This window comes from Aquarana catesbeiana, linkage group LG09 (genome assembly GCF_042186555.1).
Source record: "Aquarana catesbeiana isolate 2022-GZ linkage group LG09, ASM4218655v1, whole genome shotgun sequence".
In the NCBI taxonomy this organism is placed as follows: Eukaryota; Metazoa; Chordata; class Amphibia; order Anura; family Ranidae; genus Aquarana; species Aquarana catesbeiana.
Window position 1 is genome coordinate 316,095,978 of NC_133332.1, and position 16,955 is coordinate 316,112,932.

General features: G+C 47.1%; 1 protein-coding gene across 1 annotated transcript in view; it reads right to left on the bottom strand.

Moving 5' to 3' along the window:
- Window positions 1–16,955, bottom strand: part of RABGAP1 (RAB GTPase activating protein 1) — a 174,443-nt gene that overhangs the window by 132,202 nt on the left and 25,286 nt on the right. Inside the window, 2 exon segments of the mRNA XM_073600710.1 lie at window positions 7,050–7,219; window positions 11,544–11,646. Of these exon segments, the coding sequence (XP_073456811.1) occupies window positions 7,050–7,219; window positions 11,544–11,646 (273 nt within the window).

Genomic DNA, 16,955 nt, shown 5'->3' on the forward strand with positions numbered 1-16,955 from the left:
TACACTGTACCCCAATGAAATTTTTATCATTTTTTTTTTTTTTTGTGACAGATAGAGCTTTCTTTTTGGTGGTATTTAATCACCACTGGGTTTTTTCTTTTTTGCTAAAATAAAAAAAAAGTTTTACTTATACAGTGGAACCTCGGTTTGCGAGTAACGCGGGTTAACGAGCGTTTCGCAATACGAGCACTGCGTTTATAAAAATCCTAACTCGGTTTGCGAGTGTTGTCTTGCAAAAAGAGCAGGATTCAGGCCAAAAATGTCTAAACCGATGGTAACAAAAGTGAGTACACCCCTAAGTGAAAATGTCCAAATTGGGCCAAATTAGCCGTTTTCCCTCCCCCGATGTCATGTGACTCGTTAGTGTTACAAGGTCTCAGGTGTGAATGGGGAGCAGGTGTGTTAAATTTGGTGTTATCGCTCTCACTCTCTCATACTGGTCACTGGAAGTTCAAAAGAAAATCTATCACATCACCGCTGTCAGAAAGGAGCTTTGCCCTGTTTACATAGGCAGAGCTACATCCAGCCTCCATCATTAGCGGTTGGCGGCGGACATCCATTCGCCGGCACCTGGTAAATTGGCTTTGAAACGGCGCACTGGCAGCTTGTGCCCCCCCTAGGAGGAAGTGCAGGATCATGTATGTATGTGTGTATATATATATATATATATATATATATATATATATATATATATATATATATATATATATATATATATATATGTATGTATGTATGTATGTATGTATATATATATATATATATATATATATATATATATATATATACACACATATATACACACACACAGGCATATATATACTGTACGCGATTCTGCACAGAACGGCCACCCTGTAGCAGTAAATCTGCTATAGGGCGGTCATTAAATGGCTAAATTCAAATGTTTAGAAGTGTTCATCTATTAGATTGTAAGCTCTTATGAGCAGGGCGCTGTTAAAGCGGAGTTCCGCGGAAAAAAAAAATAAAATATAAAAGTCAACAGCTACAAACACTGCAGCGGCTGACTTTTAAAATAAGGACACTTACCTGTCCAGGGCGCCCGCGATGTTCTCACCCGAAGCCGACACGTCCCGGGTGGAGGCGCCGCCATCTTCAGTAAGGGAATCAGGAAGTGAAGCCTTGCGGCTTCACAGCCTGGTTCCCTATTGCGTATGCGCGAGTTGAGATGCGCGTTCTGACTGGTCCCTGCTGTCTTCTGGGACCCGTGTGTCTCCCAGAAGACAGTGGCGGGGGGGGGGGGCGAAGGAGGGGCCAGACATGGCGTAGATCGCCGCGGATTATACGGTGATCTATCGCCGGAAGTGGGTGCAATTACCTGTATTATACAGGTGTCTGCTCCTCCCTGAAAGGTGCCAAATGTGACACCGGAGGGGGGGGGGTTGGGAATCTGAAAAGCGGAAGTTCCATTTTTGCTGCGTAAAACTGTTGGCACTATATAAATCCTGTACAAAAAAATAATAATCTTAAGGCCGCCAGATTTTTTAACAGAAGTGACGTTCTGCCGTCTCCATCTTGCTACACCCCGCAACTCCTCCACAGTAAGGATACAGTGAGAAGGCGGCAAGCGGACATCTTGTTACACCCACCAGAGTCTGGGCATTTCACACTTACTTTTACCAGTAAACTCAGCTTATATATTGAAATACAGGAATTAAAAATCCGTCTGGCTGTTCAGATGTTGAATTTTAAAAGCAGCGGCGAATCTGACAGAACACCGCTGCTTTGAATAATTTGACGTTGCAGCTCGTGTTCCATGGCACCCCTCCTGGTCATGCACCAATAAGGGGGGTTCTGTCTGACATTGCAGCTCGTGTTCCAAAGCACCCCTCCTGGCCATGACCCCCCCAAAAAAAGGGGGGTTGTCCTGTCTGACATTGCAGCTCATGTTCCCTGGCACCCCTCTTGGCCATGCACCAATGAAGGGGGGTGGGGGCGTCCTGTCGGACATTGCAGCTTGTGTTTCAGGGCATCCCTCTTGACCATGCACCAATAAGGGGGGTTCTGTCTTACATTGCAGCTCGTGTTCAAAGGCACCCCTCCTGGCCATGCCCCAAAAAAAACAAAAAAAAAAAAAAAAGGGGGGGAGGGGTTGTCCTGTCTGACATTGCAGCTCGTGTTCCATGGCACCCCTCTTGGCCATGCCCCAATAAAAAGAGGGGGTTGTCCTGTCTGACTATGCACCATTGAAGGGGGGTTCTGTCTGACATTGCAGCTCGTGTTCCATGGCACCCCTCCTGGCCATGCCCCAATAAAAAGGGGGGTTGTCCTGTCTGACCATGCACCAATGAAGGGGGGGTGGGGGCGTCCCGTCTGACATTGCAGCTTGTGTTTCAGGGCATCCCTCTTGGCCATGCACCAATAAGGGGGGTTCTGTCTGACATTGCCGCTCATGTTCCAAGGCACCCCTCTTGACCATGCCCCCCCAGAAAAAAAAAAAAAGAAGGGGGGGTGGTTGTCCTGTCTGACATTGCAGCTCGTGTTCCATGGCACCCCTCTTGGCCATGCCCCAATGAAGGGGGGTGGGGTTGTTCTGTCTGACATTGCAGCTCGTGTTCCAAGGCACCCCTCCTGGCCATGCCCAAAAAAAAAAAAAAAAGAAGGGGGGGGGGGTTGTCCTGTCTGACATTGCAGCTCGTGTTCCATGGCACCCCTCTTGGCCATGCCCCAATGAAGGGGGGTGGGGTTGTCCTGTCTGACATTGCAGCTCGTGTTCCAAGGCACCCCTTCTGGCCATGCCCCAATGAAGGGGGGTGGGGGTGTCCTGTCTGATATTACACCTAGGGTTTCTGAGCACCCATCTTGGCCATGCCCCAATGAAGGGGGGTGGGGGTGTCCTGTCTGATATTACACCTAGGGTTTCCGAGCACCCATCTTGGCCATGCCCCAATGAAGGGGGGGGGGGGGGGCGGACCTGTCTGATATTGCAGCTCGTGTTTCGGGGTACCTACGAAGGTGGGACAAAGTAATATATACATTATTTAGTTACTGATGGTACAGAATATTACAAAAATAATAAGATTTCTTCTTTAAATAGTTAATTGCTATAAGCATGAAAAGGAACAGGCAAAAAGGTCATCCCCAGCAGAATTCATGCATTTAAACACCGTATAGATTAACCGCGATTTCCATTCCTTGCATCGGCCTATGCAGGGCGGACACGGCAGGTGGGCTGCTGTGAAAATACAAGCAGATTAATTAAACAGCAGCAATGTGCAGCCAGCCGCTGGAGTCTAATGGAAAGGTCGGCCAAGCAAGGGGGGGGGGGGGGGTTGGAATCGCGGTAAAGACCTGATATAAATTAATAAAGATGGACTTCAAAAACGTTCACCATGATGAGTGTTCTGCCACAAAAAGAACAAAAATAAAGGCAGCGAAATGACTGAACATGAAGCTAGAAGAGCATAAATTGAAAGGTGTTCTAATGACTTGTCTTTTGCAAGCTGTTCCCAAGCTGATAAAACGAAGACAATGGAGAATCCGGGAAAATCCTCATAGAGGTCCTTTGTCTGACGGATCGCAGTGAACTGGAGCACGAGCCGCTGTGCTGTGACCTTGGTAACATGAACTGCACATAGGGATGCCTTCAGTGCACGAGCGGCTGGCCTCCTTTAGTCTGTTTGCTGCTGCAGAATGCTACAGTGCCTTGAAAAAGTATTCACACCCCTTGAAATTTCCCACATTTTGTCATGTTTTATTGGGATTTTATGTGATAGACCAACACAAAGTGGCTCATAGTTGTGAGGTGGAAGGAAAATGATAAATGATACAAATAAATATGTGAAAAGTGTGGGGGGGGGAGGGACATTTGTATGGCGCCCCCCGGAGTCAATACTTTGTAGAACCCCCTTTCTCTACAAGTCTTTTTGGGGATGTCTCTACCAGCTTTGCACATCTAGAGGACATTTCTGCCCATTCTTCTTTGTAAAATATCTCAAGCTCTGTCAGATTGGATGGAGAGCGTCTGTGATCAGCAATTTTCAAGTCTTGCCACAGATTCTCAATGTGATTTAGGTCTGGACTGTGACTGGGCCATTCTAACACATGAATATGCTTTGATCTAAACCATTCCATTGTAGCTCTGGCTGTATGTTTGGGGTCGTTGTCCTGCTGGAAGGTGAACCTCCGCCCCGGTCTCAAGTCTTTTGTAGACTCTAACAGGTTTTCTTCTAAGATTGTCCTGTATTTGTCTCCATCCATCTTCCCATCAACTCTGACCAGCTTCCCTGTCTATTACATATAACCCCCAAACATTATACTTTTTTTTTTTTTTTAAGCAGAGACCCTAGGGAATAAAATGTCGATCGTTGCCATTTTTTATGTCACATGCTATTTGCGCAGCGGTTTTTTGAGCGCATTTTTTTTTAGGGGGAAAAAATACACTTTAATAAATAAAATTTAAAAATACATTTGCAATTTCTTTGCAATATATGAAAGATATATTGTTATGCCGAGCAAATAGATACCCAACATGTCACGTTTAAAAATTTTTATACGCTCGTGAAATGGTGACAAACTACTAGAGGTGCACCAAATGAAAATTTTGGTGCCGAAAACCAAAAACCGAAAGTGACAGTTTTTGAAAAATATTTATATTTTTAAATATAATTGTATTATATTCGACTTTTTAATTAAAATGGACAATTTAAAACGGATATGAATTTATTGTCGGCCATTATTAGCACCTTTAGCGCAAAAAAAGCTAAAAAAAAAATTGTATCCCCTTAAATTCTATGTATGTCTGCACACTGCTCCGTTGGGCTTTAGAACCCCTTGCTTACCGGGCACTTAAACCCCCCTTCGTGCCCAGGCCAATTTACAGCTTTCAGCGCTGTCGCATTTTGACAATTGTGGAGTCATGCAACATTTGTACCCTTATAACATTTTTACAATTTTTTTACAACAAATAGAGTTTTCTTTTGGTGGTATTTAATCACCTCTGGGGTTTTTTTTTTTTTTTAGCAAAAAGTTTTACTTATTTTTGGTTATAAACATTTTGTAAGTCACCGAAGGGCACTGATGAGGCTGCACTAAAGGGCACTGATGAGACGGCACTAAAGGGCACTGATGAGGCTGCACCGAAGGGCACTGATGAGACGGCACTAAAGGGCACTGATGAGGCTGCACTGAAGGGCACTGATGAGGCGGCACTGAAGGGCACTGATGAGGCGGCACTGAAGGGCACTGATGAGGCGGCACTGAAGGGCACTGATGAGGCTGCACTGAAGGGCACTGATGAGGCTGCACTGAAGGGCACTGATGAGGCTGCACTGAAGGGCACTGATGAGGCTGCACTGAAGGGCACTGATGAGGCTGCACTGAAGGGCACTGATGAGGCGGCACTGAAGGGCACTGATGAGGCGGCACTGAAGGGCACTGATAAAGCTGCACTGAAGGGCACTGATGAGGCTGCACTGAAGGGCACTGATGAGGCGGCACTGAAGGGCACTGATGAGGCTGCACTGAAGGGCACTGATGAGGCTGCACTGAAGGGCACTGATGAGGCTGCACTGAAGGGCACTGATGAGGCTGCACTGAAGGGCACTGATGAGGCTGCACTGAAGGGCACTGATGAGGCTGCACTGAAGGGCACTGATGAGGCTGCACTGAAGGGCACTGATGAGGCTGCACTGAAGGGCACTGATGAGGCTGCACTGAAGGGCACTGATGAGGCTGCACTGAAGGGCACTGATGAGGCTGCACTGAAGGGCACTGATGAGGCGGCACTGAAGGGCACTGATGAGGCGGCACTGAAGGGCACTGATGAGGCGGCACTGAAGGGCACTGATGAGACGGCACTGAAGGGCACTGATGAGACGGCACTGAAGGGCACTGATGAGGCTGCACTGAAGGGCACTGATGAGACGGCACTGAAGGGCACTGATGAGACGGCACTGAAGGGCACTGATGAGGCTGCACTGAAGGGCACTGATGAGACGGCACTGAAGGGCACTGATGAGACGGCACTGAAGGGCACTGATGAGGCTGCACTGAAGGGCACTGATGAGGCTGCACTGAAGGGCACTGATGAGACGGCACTGAAGGGCACTGATGAGGCTGCACTGAAGGGCACTGATGAGGCTGCATGAAGGGCACTGATGAGGCTGCACTGAAGGGCACTGATGAGGCTGCACTGAAGGGCACTGATGAAACGGCACTGAAGGGCACTGATGAAACGGCACTGAAGGGCACTGATGAAACGGCACTGAAGGGCACTGATGAGACGGCACTGAAAAGCACTGGATGAGACAACACTGAAGGGCACTGATGAGACAACACTGAAGGGCACTGATGAGACAACACTGAAGGGCACTGATGAGACAACACTGAAGGGCACTGATGAGACAACACTGAAGGGCACTGATGAGATGGCACTGAAAAGCACTGATGAGACGGCACTGAAGGGCACTGATGAGATGGCACTGAAAAGCACTGGATGAGACGGCACTGATGAGATGGCACTGAAGGGCACCGATGAGACAACACTGAAGGGCACTTATGAGACTGCACTAAATTGCAGCACTGAAGGGCACGGATAGGCGGCACAGAAAAGCAGCACTGACTGGCATCACTGATGGGCACTGTTGGGGCTGCACTGATGATAAGTGCCCCGATTATCTGTGCAGATCTCCCCTGTTAGGAAATGCCGTTGATTGGCTCTCCTCTCACACTGTTAGTGTGAGGAGAGGAGAGCCGATAACCGGCATTTCCTTGTTTACATGTGATCAGCTGTGATTGGACACAGCTGATCACATGGGTAGAGCCTCATCATCCGCTCTTTACCAAGATCGGTGATGCACCACGTCCCAGGGACAGAGCACACCACCGACTGCCATGCAAGCGCGGCGAGAGCGGGACAGCGTCATAAGACATCATTGCAGAATGAGAGAGCCGACACCAGCCCATCATCTGACAACACGGCGGGCGGGAAGTGGCTAAAACAAGCAGTATTACCGTCATCCGATCAAACGACACGTCAAAGAAAAATTCCATCTATTCACTATGAAAATCAAAACACTTTCCGGAACATTCACCTGTTTCAGTTTGAGGAAGAAGTTTTCTGTAGAACTCCTTTTGCTGAAGGGCCAGTACAGACGTTCGCTGGCAGCGCAGACTCGCACTTTAGTCTCGATTAGGAATCGCACCGGCTCCTGGACTTCGGTGATAACCAGATCCACTGCGGTGGTCATGAAAAGAACTTTGTCTGTGGAGAGAAAAATGAAAAAAAAAAAAAAAAAAAAAGAATGGCTAAATAACAAAAGATGAGGAGAACGACTGAAAAAATAAATAAATAAATTGCAACACGGGAAACAGTTTTGGATAGGATTGGCTTTGTGGATAGAAGGTCGATTGAATCGAAGGCTAATTTAGAAAATGTAAAGGGAGTGAAGGATGTTTAGTGTTAAAAAAGGTAATCAGTCGCCCCCCCCCAAGCTCTGTACGCTGGGTCACCCCACTTAGCTAGCTGGGTGCTGAAACCAGGCAGAGGGCTCTTACGCGCCCCAAGCTGACCAAAGATCCAAAAGAAAAAAAAAGCTGGCAGCACATGTAAAATCTTTTGTAAGTGAAGCTTTATTGTTCTAGACAAGCAACAAAAGCATTGTCCGGAAACTCCTCCTTCATGTTGCTTATCTGGAACAATAAAGCTTCAAGCGATCGTAAACCTAATTTTTTTTACCTGCTCTGTGCAGTGGGTTTTGTACAGAGTAGCCCCCGATCCTTCTCTCTTCTCAGGTCCCCAACCAGCGCTAGCGGTTCTGCCCCACCCCTTCCCGCCAAGTGACCACCATAGCAAGTAGGGTTGCACCGATACCGATACTAGTATCAGTGCCGATACTGAGCATTTGCAAAGCCCCCCAACAGGGCTGATAAAATATATATACGGTATATATATAATTGTAATAAATAAATATTTTACATTTTTATTTATTACAATTCTTTATTTTTTTATTTAAATTTTTTTTTTAAGTTTAAATTTAGTTTAAATTGTAAAAATATTAAAAAATAAAATAAAAAACACACACCCCCAAACTTGCTTTGATATGCGAGTGCTTTGGATTACAAGCATTCTCCTGGAATGGATTATGCTCGTAATCCAAGGTTCCACTGTATAAAAAAATTATATATATAATAAAAATGTAATCATCAATGTAAAGAAGGCCTCAAATGTTTATTTTTTTTTTTTAGGTTCTAATGCAAAACAGTTTTGGAATTAGTTGCACTTTAAGGCCTGATTCACACCTTTGCATTCTTAGTGCTTTTTTGTGTTCCATAGGAAACCATGTTAAATGGACTGCAGTGCAAATCTGCAAAATGCAAAAAGCACTAAAAATGCCATAGGTGGGAATCAGGCCTAGTGCAGTAAGACCCCTTGCACACTATCAGCGGGCCACATTAGCTAAAACTAGCGGCGCTTTTAACCCCCCGCTAGCAGGCCCATTCATTTCAATGGCAGGGGCGGTGGAGGAGCGCTGCATACCCCGCTCCTAAAGTGCCCGAAAGATGCTGCTTACAGGACTTTTTCTAACGTCCTGCAAGCGCACCGCCCCCAGTGTGAAAGCACTCGGGCTTTCCAAGAGACGGGCACTCGGGCTTTCCAGGAGACGGGCACTCGGGCTTTCCAGGAGACAGGCACTCGGGCTTTCCAGGAGACGGGCACTCGGGCTTTCCAGGAGACGGGCACTCGGGCTTTCCAGGAGACGGGCACTCGGGCTTTCCAGGAGACGGGCACTCGGGCTTTCCAGGAGACGGGCACTCGGGCTTTCCAAGAGACGGGCACTCGGGCTTTCCAAGAGACGGGCACTCGGGCTTTCCAAGAGACGGGCACTCGGGCTTTCCTAGAGACGGGCACTCGGGCTTTCCTAGAGACGGGCACTCGGGCTTTCCTAGAGACGGGCACTCGGGCTTTCCTAGAGACGGGCACTCGGGCTTTCCTAGAGACGGGCACTCGGGCTTTCCAAGAGACGGGCACTCGGGCTTTCCAAGAGACGGGCACTCGGGCTTTCCAAGAGACGGGCACTCGGGCTTTCCAAGAGACGGGCACTCGGGCTTTCCAGGAGACGGGCACTCGGGCTTTCCAGGAGACGGGCACTCGGGCTTTCCAGGAGACGGGCACTCGGGCTTTCCAGGAGACGGGCACTCGGGCTTTCCAGGAGACGGGCACTCGGGCTTTCCAGGAGACGGGCACTCGGGCTTTCCAGGAGACGGGCACTCGGGCTTTCCAGGAGACGGGCACTCGGGCTTTCCAGGAGACGGGCACTCGGGCTTTCCAGGAGACGGGCACTCGGGCTTTCCAGGAGACGGGCACTCGGGCTTTCCAAGAGACGGGCACTCGGGCTTTCCAAGAGACGGGCACTCGGGCTTTCCAAGAGACGGGCACTCGGGCTTTCCTAGAGACGGGCACTCGGGCTTTCCTAGAGACGGGCACTCGGGCTTTCCTAGAGACGGGCACTCGGGCTTTCCTAGAGACGGGCACTCGGGCTTTCCTAGAGACGGGCACTCGGGCTTTCCAAGAGACGGGCACTCGGGCTTTCCAAGAGACGGGCACTCGGGCTTTCCAAGAGACGGGCACTCGGGCTTTCCAAGAGACGGGCACTCGGGCTTTCCAGGAGACGGGCACTCGGGCTTTCCAGGAGACGGGCACTCGGGCTTTCCAGGAGACGGGCACTCGGGCTTTCCAGGAGACGGGCACTCGGGCTTTCCAGGAGACGGGCACTCGGGCTTTCCAGGAGACGGGCACTCGGGCTTTCCAGGAGACGGGCACTCGGGCTTTCCAGGAGACGGGCACTCGGGCTTTCCAGGAGACGGGCGGAGACGGGCACTCGGGCTCTCACACTGGGGCTGCAGGGGAGGCGTTTTTTCCGTCGCTTTACAGGCGCTATTTTTAGCCCTCTAGTGCCTGAAAAACGCTTTCAGTGTGAAAAGGGGTCTTACCGAATGTTATTGGAGCATTTTATCCCCTTGACGCTGACATAACACATGTATGCGACCTCACTAGACTGGGCATTTTTCTGCGGGGGGCGCATATATGTGTACCTGTGTTTGTGCAGGAAGCGCACCGCACAGCACGCTCCCAGCACAGAGACCGGGGGGTCTGACCGAGAGCGATGGGTCCCGGGAATTCCTGAATTCGGGTCACCTGATTGCTTTGGAAGCCTCCGATTGGCTACCATAGTGATCAGTCACTGTGAAGCCCGCCCCCTGTGTTTCTCTCTCTCTGTGAATGGAGAGGAAAGATACAATGTATCTCTCTCTCTCCTTGCAAAGAGGGAAAAAAAAAGTGTAAAAAATAAAATAAAAAATAACAAAAAAATAAAATTAAAAATAAAGAAAAAATACCTACATCAAGGTTTTGATCTAGGTCAGGGTTAGTTTTTTTTAATTTTATTTAATTTTCTAGATTAGTGTCAGTATCAGTGTGTTTTAGGTAGGACTAAAAAAAAAAGAAGAAGAAAAATGCGCACCATTGTTTCTGGGCTGTACTACGGGTACAAACAGCAACTAATATACACATATGTGGTATCGCTGCGATCGTCCAGAGCAGGGGAATTTATTTTGGGTTGTTCTTTGGTGGCAGGTTATGGTAGTACAGTGGAACCTCGGATTGCGTGTAATGAGCGTTTCACAATACGAGTTATTATTTTTTTTTAAATCATGACTTGGTTTGCGAGTGTTGTCTCGCAAAACAAGCAGGATTCAAGCCTCTGTGGTGTGCAGTACCGCTACTAAGATAATTCCTTTCTACATTGACTTCCATTGCATGCAATACTGCATTTGGCCACAGGTGTGGGGGCGCCTGTGACACTCTGAGCCGCTCGGAAATACTTGGAAATACTCCGTTCCAGAGTGTTTCCGAGCCTTTCCGAGGGTTGTCGAGTGCATCCGAGCGGTCTCCAAGTCTCTCCTGCCCCCCCACCCACTCCACCCCTGACCACATGTGGTACTGCATGCAAAAAATGTCAACGTGGAACGAATTATGTTCATTTCCATTGACTTCTATGGGGAAACTCGCTTTGATATGCGAGTGCTTTGGATTACAAGCATTCTCCTGTAACGGATTATGCTCGTAATCCAAGATTCCACTGTAATAAAAAAATATACAGCTAAATTTAAAAAAAAAAAAAAAATGTTTTTCTTTTTTTTTTTTTTTTACTATTTTGGGCTAGTTTTCCTTTTTTTTTAAAAAAAATTAATAAAATCAGGAGGTATCCACAATTATTTACCATCAAACGAAAGCCCAATTTTTCCTGAAAAAAATAAACAATAATAAAAAAAAAAAAAAAAAAAAAAAGAAGAGGTATAATCCACCTGGATACACAAAGTAGTTGTGACGATCTGTATGGTTTTACTAAACATGTGTCAAAGTTGCAAAATGGTGCTTAGGCATGAACATTTGTTTTACCCTTAGGGGGGAAGGGGTTAAAGATAGTGAAAGTTCTTGAAGTCCTTTTTTTTATATGGCAGTACACCATCCTCTGTGATAAAAAAAAAAGGCAGCATTATGTGTTGAGTAACAACAAGCAAAGTACCTTTTGGAGTTTCTTCATTGACCGCCTGGAAATGTGGGGATTTGGTGTTCCAACTCCCTGTGATTATATAAGACTTCCCATCGGAGCTTTTCCCCATGGATTCCTAAAGAATTAAGATCATCTTTTTAAATGACCGGAATATTTTCATTTACAAAAGCTTTTTTGGGCAACTTTCAAAAACTTTACAATAGCAAATTAAAGCCCCACGCGGGGCGCCAAAAAATAAAAATTAGAGACCCTTTGCAGTGTGGCTCCTTGTTCTCAAAGGGGTAAATGGTTACGTGGAAAATCACTCTCCCCCCTCCCCTAAGCATTTAGAATTTTTCATTTTTTAACCCCTGCTTACTTCATTCTGGGTTGTGCTTAATTTAGATACCTACCCACTCAGCGTTGTCCTGCTGAGATCCGCTTCTCTGCTGCCAATACTTGGGTTTTGGGGTGCCAGTGCCAGCTACCCCCCCACCCCCCACCCCATGACATCATCAGGAGGCAGCTGTCACTTCTGGTTTCAGGCAGCCACCTCTGACAAGCCTGCCAGGCCTGCCTCCCCCCTCCCCCCTCCCATGAATAGAAAGCTATGCAGATTGGTGCTTTTTTTTTTTTTTTTAAGCTTTTTTTTTTTTTAAGCTTTTTTTTTTTTATTGTTCTATAAAAATGCATGAAAACAGTTGATTTGAGCGTTTTTGAGTGTTTTATCGCAGTTTGTTGCACGTTTCTGAGCGGTTTCCTGCTCAAATGCAATAATTTAATGTATTTATTAATTATTTTTGAATTTTTTAAAAATTTAAACACATAAAACATAAATAAATAATAAAAATAAATAACCATAACCCCCAACCCCCTAATCCTAACTTTAAAAAAAAATTTATTAATAAATTACTTAAATAAAATACATGAATAAACCTAAATAATAAAAATAAATAACCATAACCCCAACCCCTTAATTCTAACCTAAAACAATATCCCGAACCCCAAACTGCTAACCCTAATATTAACCCCTAGCCCTAATATTGACCTATATTAACCTAACAAAATAAATAAAATGTATATAATTAATAAATCATTTAAATAAAATACCGTATTTATCAGCGTATAAAACGCACTTTTTTGCCCCCTGAAAATAGGGGGAAAATCACGGGTGCGCGTTATACGCCGAGCGCGTACCTTGGAGGGGGACGAGTGCCGCCGGAATTTACCGAGCCGTCATCTCCTCTCCACTTGGCTCTAACGTCACACACGCAGTCCCGCCTCAGCCACCGCGATTGGATCAGTGTTCTGTCTATCACAGGTGCTGGTCCAATGCCGATTGCGGAGGCAGGACTGTGTGTATGTGACTGCCGACTGAGAGCCGAGTAAACAGGAGATGACGGCTCTGCGATTTCCTATGAGAGATGGTGAGCTGCACTGATGGGGGAGATGGGCACAGATCAGGCTGCGGATGGGCACTGATCAGGCTGCGGATGGGCACAGATTCAGGCTGCGGATGGGCACAGATTCAGGCTGCGGATGGGCACAGATTCAGGCTGCGGATGGGCACAGATTCAGGCTGCGGATGGGCACAGATTCAGGCTGCGGATGGGCACAGATTCAGGCTGCGGATGGGCACAGATTCAGGCTGCGGATGGGCACAGATTCAGGCTGCGGATGGGCACAGATTCAGGCTGCGGATGGGCACAGATTCAGGCTGCGGATGGGCACAGATCAGGCTGCATTGAGGCTGCAGATGGGCACAGATCAGGCTGCATTGAGGCTGCAGATGGGCACAGATCAGGCTGCATTGAGGCTGCAGATGGGCACAGATCAGGCTGCATTGAGGCTGTAGATGGGCACAGATCAGGCTGCGGATGGGCACAGATCAGGCTGCAGATGGGCACAGATCAGGCTGCAGATGGGCACAGATCAGGCTGCAGATGGGCACAGATCAGGCTGCAGATGGGCACAGATCAGGCTGCAGATGGGCACAGATCAGGCTGCAGATGGGCACAGATCAGGCTGCAGATGGGCACAGATCAGGCTGCAGATGGGCACAGATCAGGCTGCAGATGGGCACAGATCAGGCTGCAGATGGGCACTGATCAGGCTGCGGATGGGCACAGATTCAGGCTGCAGATGGGCACAGATCAGGCTGCAGATGGGCACAGATCAGGCTGCAGATGGGCACAGATCAGGCTGCAGATGGGCACAGATCAGGCTGCAGATGGGCACAGATCAGGCTGCAGATGGGCACAGATCAGGCTGCAGATGGGCACAGATCAGGCTGCAGATGGGCACAGATCAGGCTGCAGATGGGCACAGATCAGGCTGCAGATGGGCACAGATCAGGCTGCAGATGGGCACAGATCAGGCAGCATTGAGGCTGCAGATGGGCACAGATCAGGCAGCATTGAGGCTGCAGATGGGCACAGATCAGGCTGCATTGAGGCTGCAGATGGGCACAGATTAGGCTGCATTAAAGCTGCGGATGGGCACAGATCAGGCTGCACTGATGCTCACCGACCATTATTTTGCTTCAAAGTGGTTTATTTAAAAAAAAAAAAGTTTTTTTTCTTCTTGAAACCTCCCTCTTAAATTGGGGTGAGTGTAATACGCCGATAAATACGGTACATAAACATAAATAAAAAAATAAAAATAACCAAAACCCCAACACCCCTAATATTAATCCTTAATCCTAACCTAAATAAAATATCCCTAACCCCAACCGCTAACCCTAATATTAACCCCTAACCCTAATACTGACCCCTAAACCTAACCCCTAAACTCCTAACAAATATAAATAATAATAATAAAAATAATAAAAGCAGATGAAAAGCTGAAAAACACAGCAAAAAAATGATGAAACGGATGATATTTTTCTCTAGTGGCTAATAAAAAAATGCTGTATAAAAACTCTCACAAACGCCCGAAAAAAACCTCTCAAAAACGCGACGCTCAGGTGTGAATGCAGCCTTAATGAGCATTTAACTTTTACCAGGCAGGGAGGCCCCACTGCAAGAGTATTTTTTATTTTTATTTTTTTTATTTTTGTAATCCTGGATTTCAGCTTTAAATAAAACAATTCTTAAAAAAAAATAAGCAAAGAGCAAGAATTTTTTGCAAATTACATTTGGCGGGAGTTTGGGATGTCCCCCAATGTGTTTTGTATGCACAGCCAATCTACAAGAAATTATTCATTGATTACTACAGCCAATAATTACAATGTGATTTTATAGCATTGAGCTTAGTTTTCTAAGCATTAGATATCGAGTCTCTGAAATGACAAATAATGCATTAGTGTATAATTAGTGTATAGGTTTGCCTGGGGGTTATTACTCAATAATTATTAAGCTATAGATGTGGACAACAAGAAAGGGGCATAAAGACAACTTCCGAGGAGAAGTCCCCTCCCCCACCCCCTCCTAACCCCTATGCTGACTAACCTGTGTAAGAAAGATGTACAGATAAATACTTACCTATTTTCAACCCACTCTGGTCCGGTCACATGCTCCGGCTATCCTGTGTCAGTCAGCAGCGGCTGCAGGGGAGAGGAGGGACCGCCAGCAGCGGCTGCAGGGGAGAGGAGGGATCGGCAACAACTGCTGCAGGGGAGAGGAGGGACTGCAAACAACGGCTGCAGGGGAGCGGAGGGACCGCCAACAACGGCTGCAGGGGAGAGGAGGGACCGCCAACAACGGCTGCAGGGGAGCGGAGGGACCGCCAACAACGGCTGCAGGGGAGAGGAGGGACCGCCAACAACGGCTGCAGGGGAGCGGAGGGACCGCCAACAACGGCTGCAGGGGAGAGGAGGGACCGCCAACAACGGTTGGGATATGGGAGCCTATGGGTGATGTCACCGCTCCCAGGCATTCACAGCTTTTGTTGAGTGCGCTCTCCAGGCTCCAATTCTACTTTACCCTACCAGCATGTCAATGATGTGTGTGGGTGGGAAACTGGAGGAGTACTGTGAGGAAACCCATGCAAGCTCAGGCAGAACATACAGACTCCATGCAGATAGTATCCTGGCCAGGCAGATGTGCCAACCACAAAGCTTTTAAAAAAAAAAAATTCCCACATTTTGTCATGTTACAACCAAAAAAACGTAAATGTATTTTATTGGGATTTTATGTGATAGACCAACACAAAGTGTCACATAATTGTGAAGTGGAAGAAAATGATAAATGATACAAATAAATACAAATAAATATGTGAAAAGTGTGGGGGGGGGGGGGGGCATTTGTATTCAGTCCCCTTTACTCTGATACCCCTAACTAAAATCTAGTGGAACCAATTGCCTTCAGAAGTCACCTAATTAGTAAATAGAGTCCACCTGTGTGTCATTTAACCTCAGTATAAATACAGCTGTTCTGTGAAGCCCTCAGAGGTTTGTTAGAGAACCTTAGTGAACAAACAGCATCATGAAGGCCAAGGAACACACCAGACAGGTCAGGGATAAAGTTGTGGAGAAGTATAAAGCAGGGTTAGGTTATAAAAAAATCTCCCAAGCTTTGAACATCTCACGGAGCTCTGTTCAATCCATCATCGGAAAATGGAAAGAGTATGGCACAACTGCAAACCTACCAAGACATGGCCGTCCACCTAAACTGACCGGCCGGGCAAGGAGAACATTCATCAGAGAAGAGCCAAGAGGTCCATGGTAACTCTGGAGGAGCTGCAGAGATCCACAGCTCAGGTGGGAGAATCTGTCCACAGGACAACTATTAGTCGTGTTCTCCACAAATCTGCCCTTTATGGAAGAGTGACAAGAAGAAAGACATTGGTGAAAGAAAGTCATAAGAAGTCCTGTTTGTAGTTTGTGAGAAGCCATGTGGAGGACACAGCAAACATGTGGAAGAAGGTGATCTGGTCAGATGAGACCAAAATTCAACTTTATGGCCTAAAAGCAAAACGCTATGTGTGGGGAAAACTAACACTGCACATCACCCTGAACACACCATCCCCACCGTGAAACATGGTGGTGGCAGCATCATGTGGTGGGGATGGTTTTCTTCAGCAGGGACAGGGAAGCTGGTCAGAGTTGATGGGAAGATGGATGGAGACAAATACAGGACAATCTTAGAAGAAAACCTGTTAGAGTCTACAAAAGACTTGAGACCGGGGCGGAGGTTCACCTTCCAGCAGGACAACGACCCGAAACATCCAGCCAGAGCTACAATGGAATGGTTTAGATCAAAGCATATTCATGTGTTAGAATGGCCCAGTCACAGTCCAGACCTAAATCACATTGAGAATCTGTGGCAAGACTTGAAAATTGCTGTTCACAGACGCTCTCCATCCAATCTGACAGAGCTTGAGATATTTTACAAAGAAGAAGAATGGGCAGAAATGTCCTCTCTAGATGTACAAAGCTGGTAGAGACATCCCCAAAAAGACTTGTAGAGAAAGGAGGTTCTACAAAGTATTGACTCCGGGGGGCGC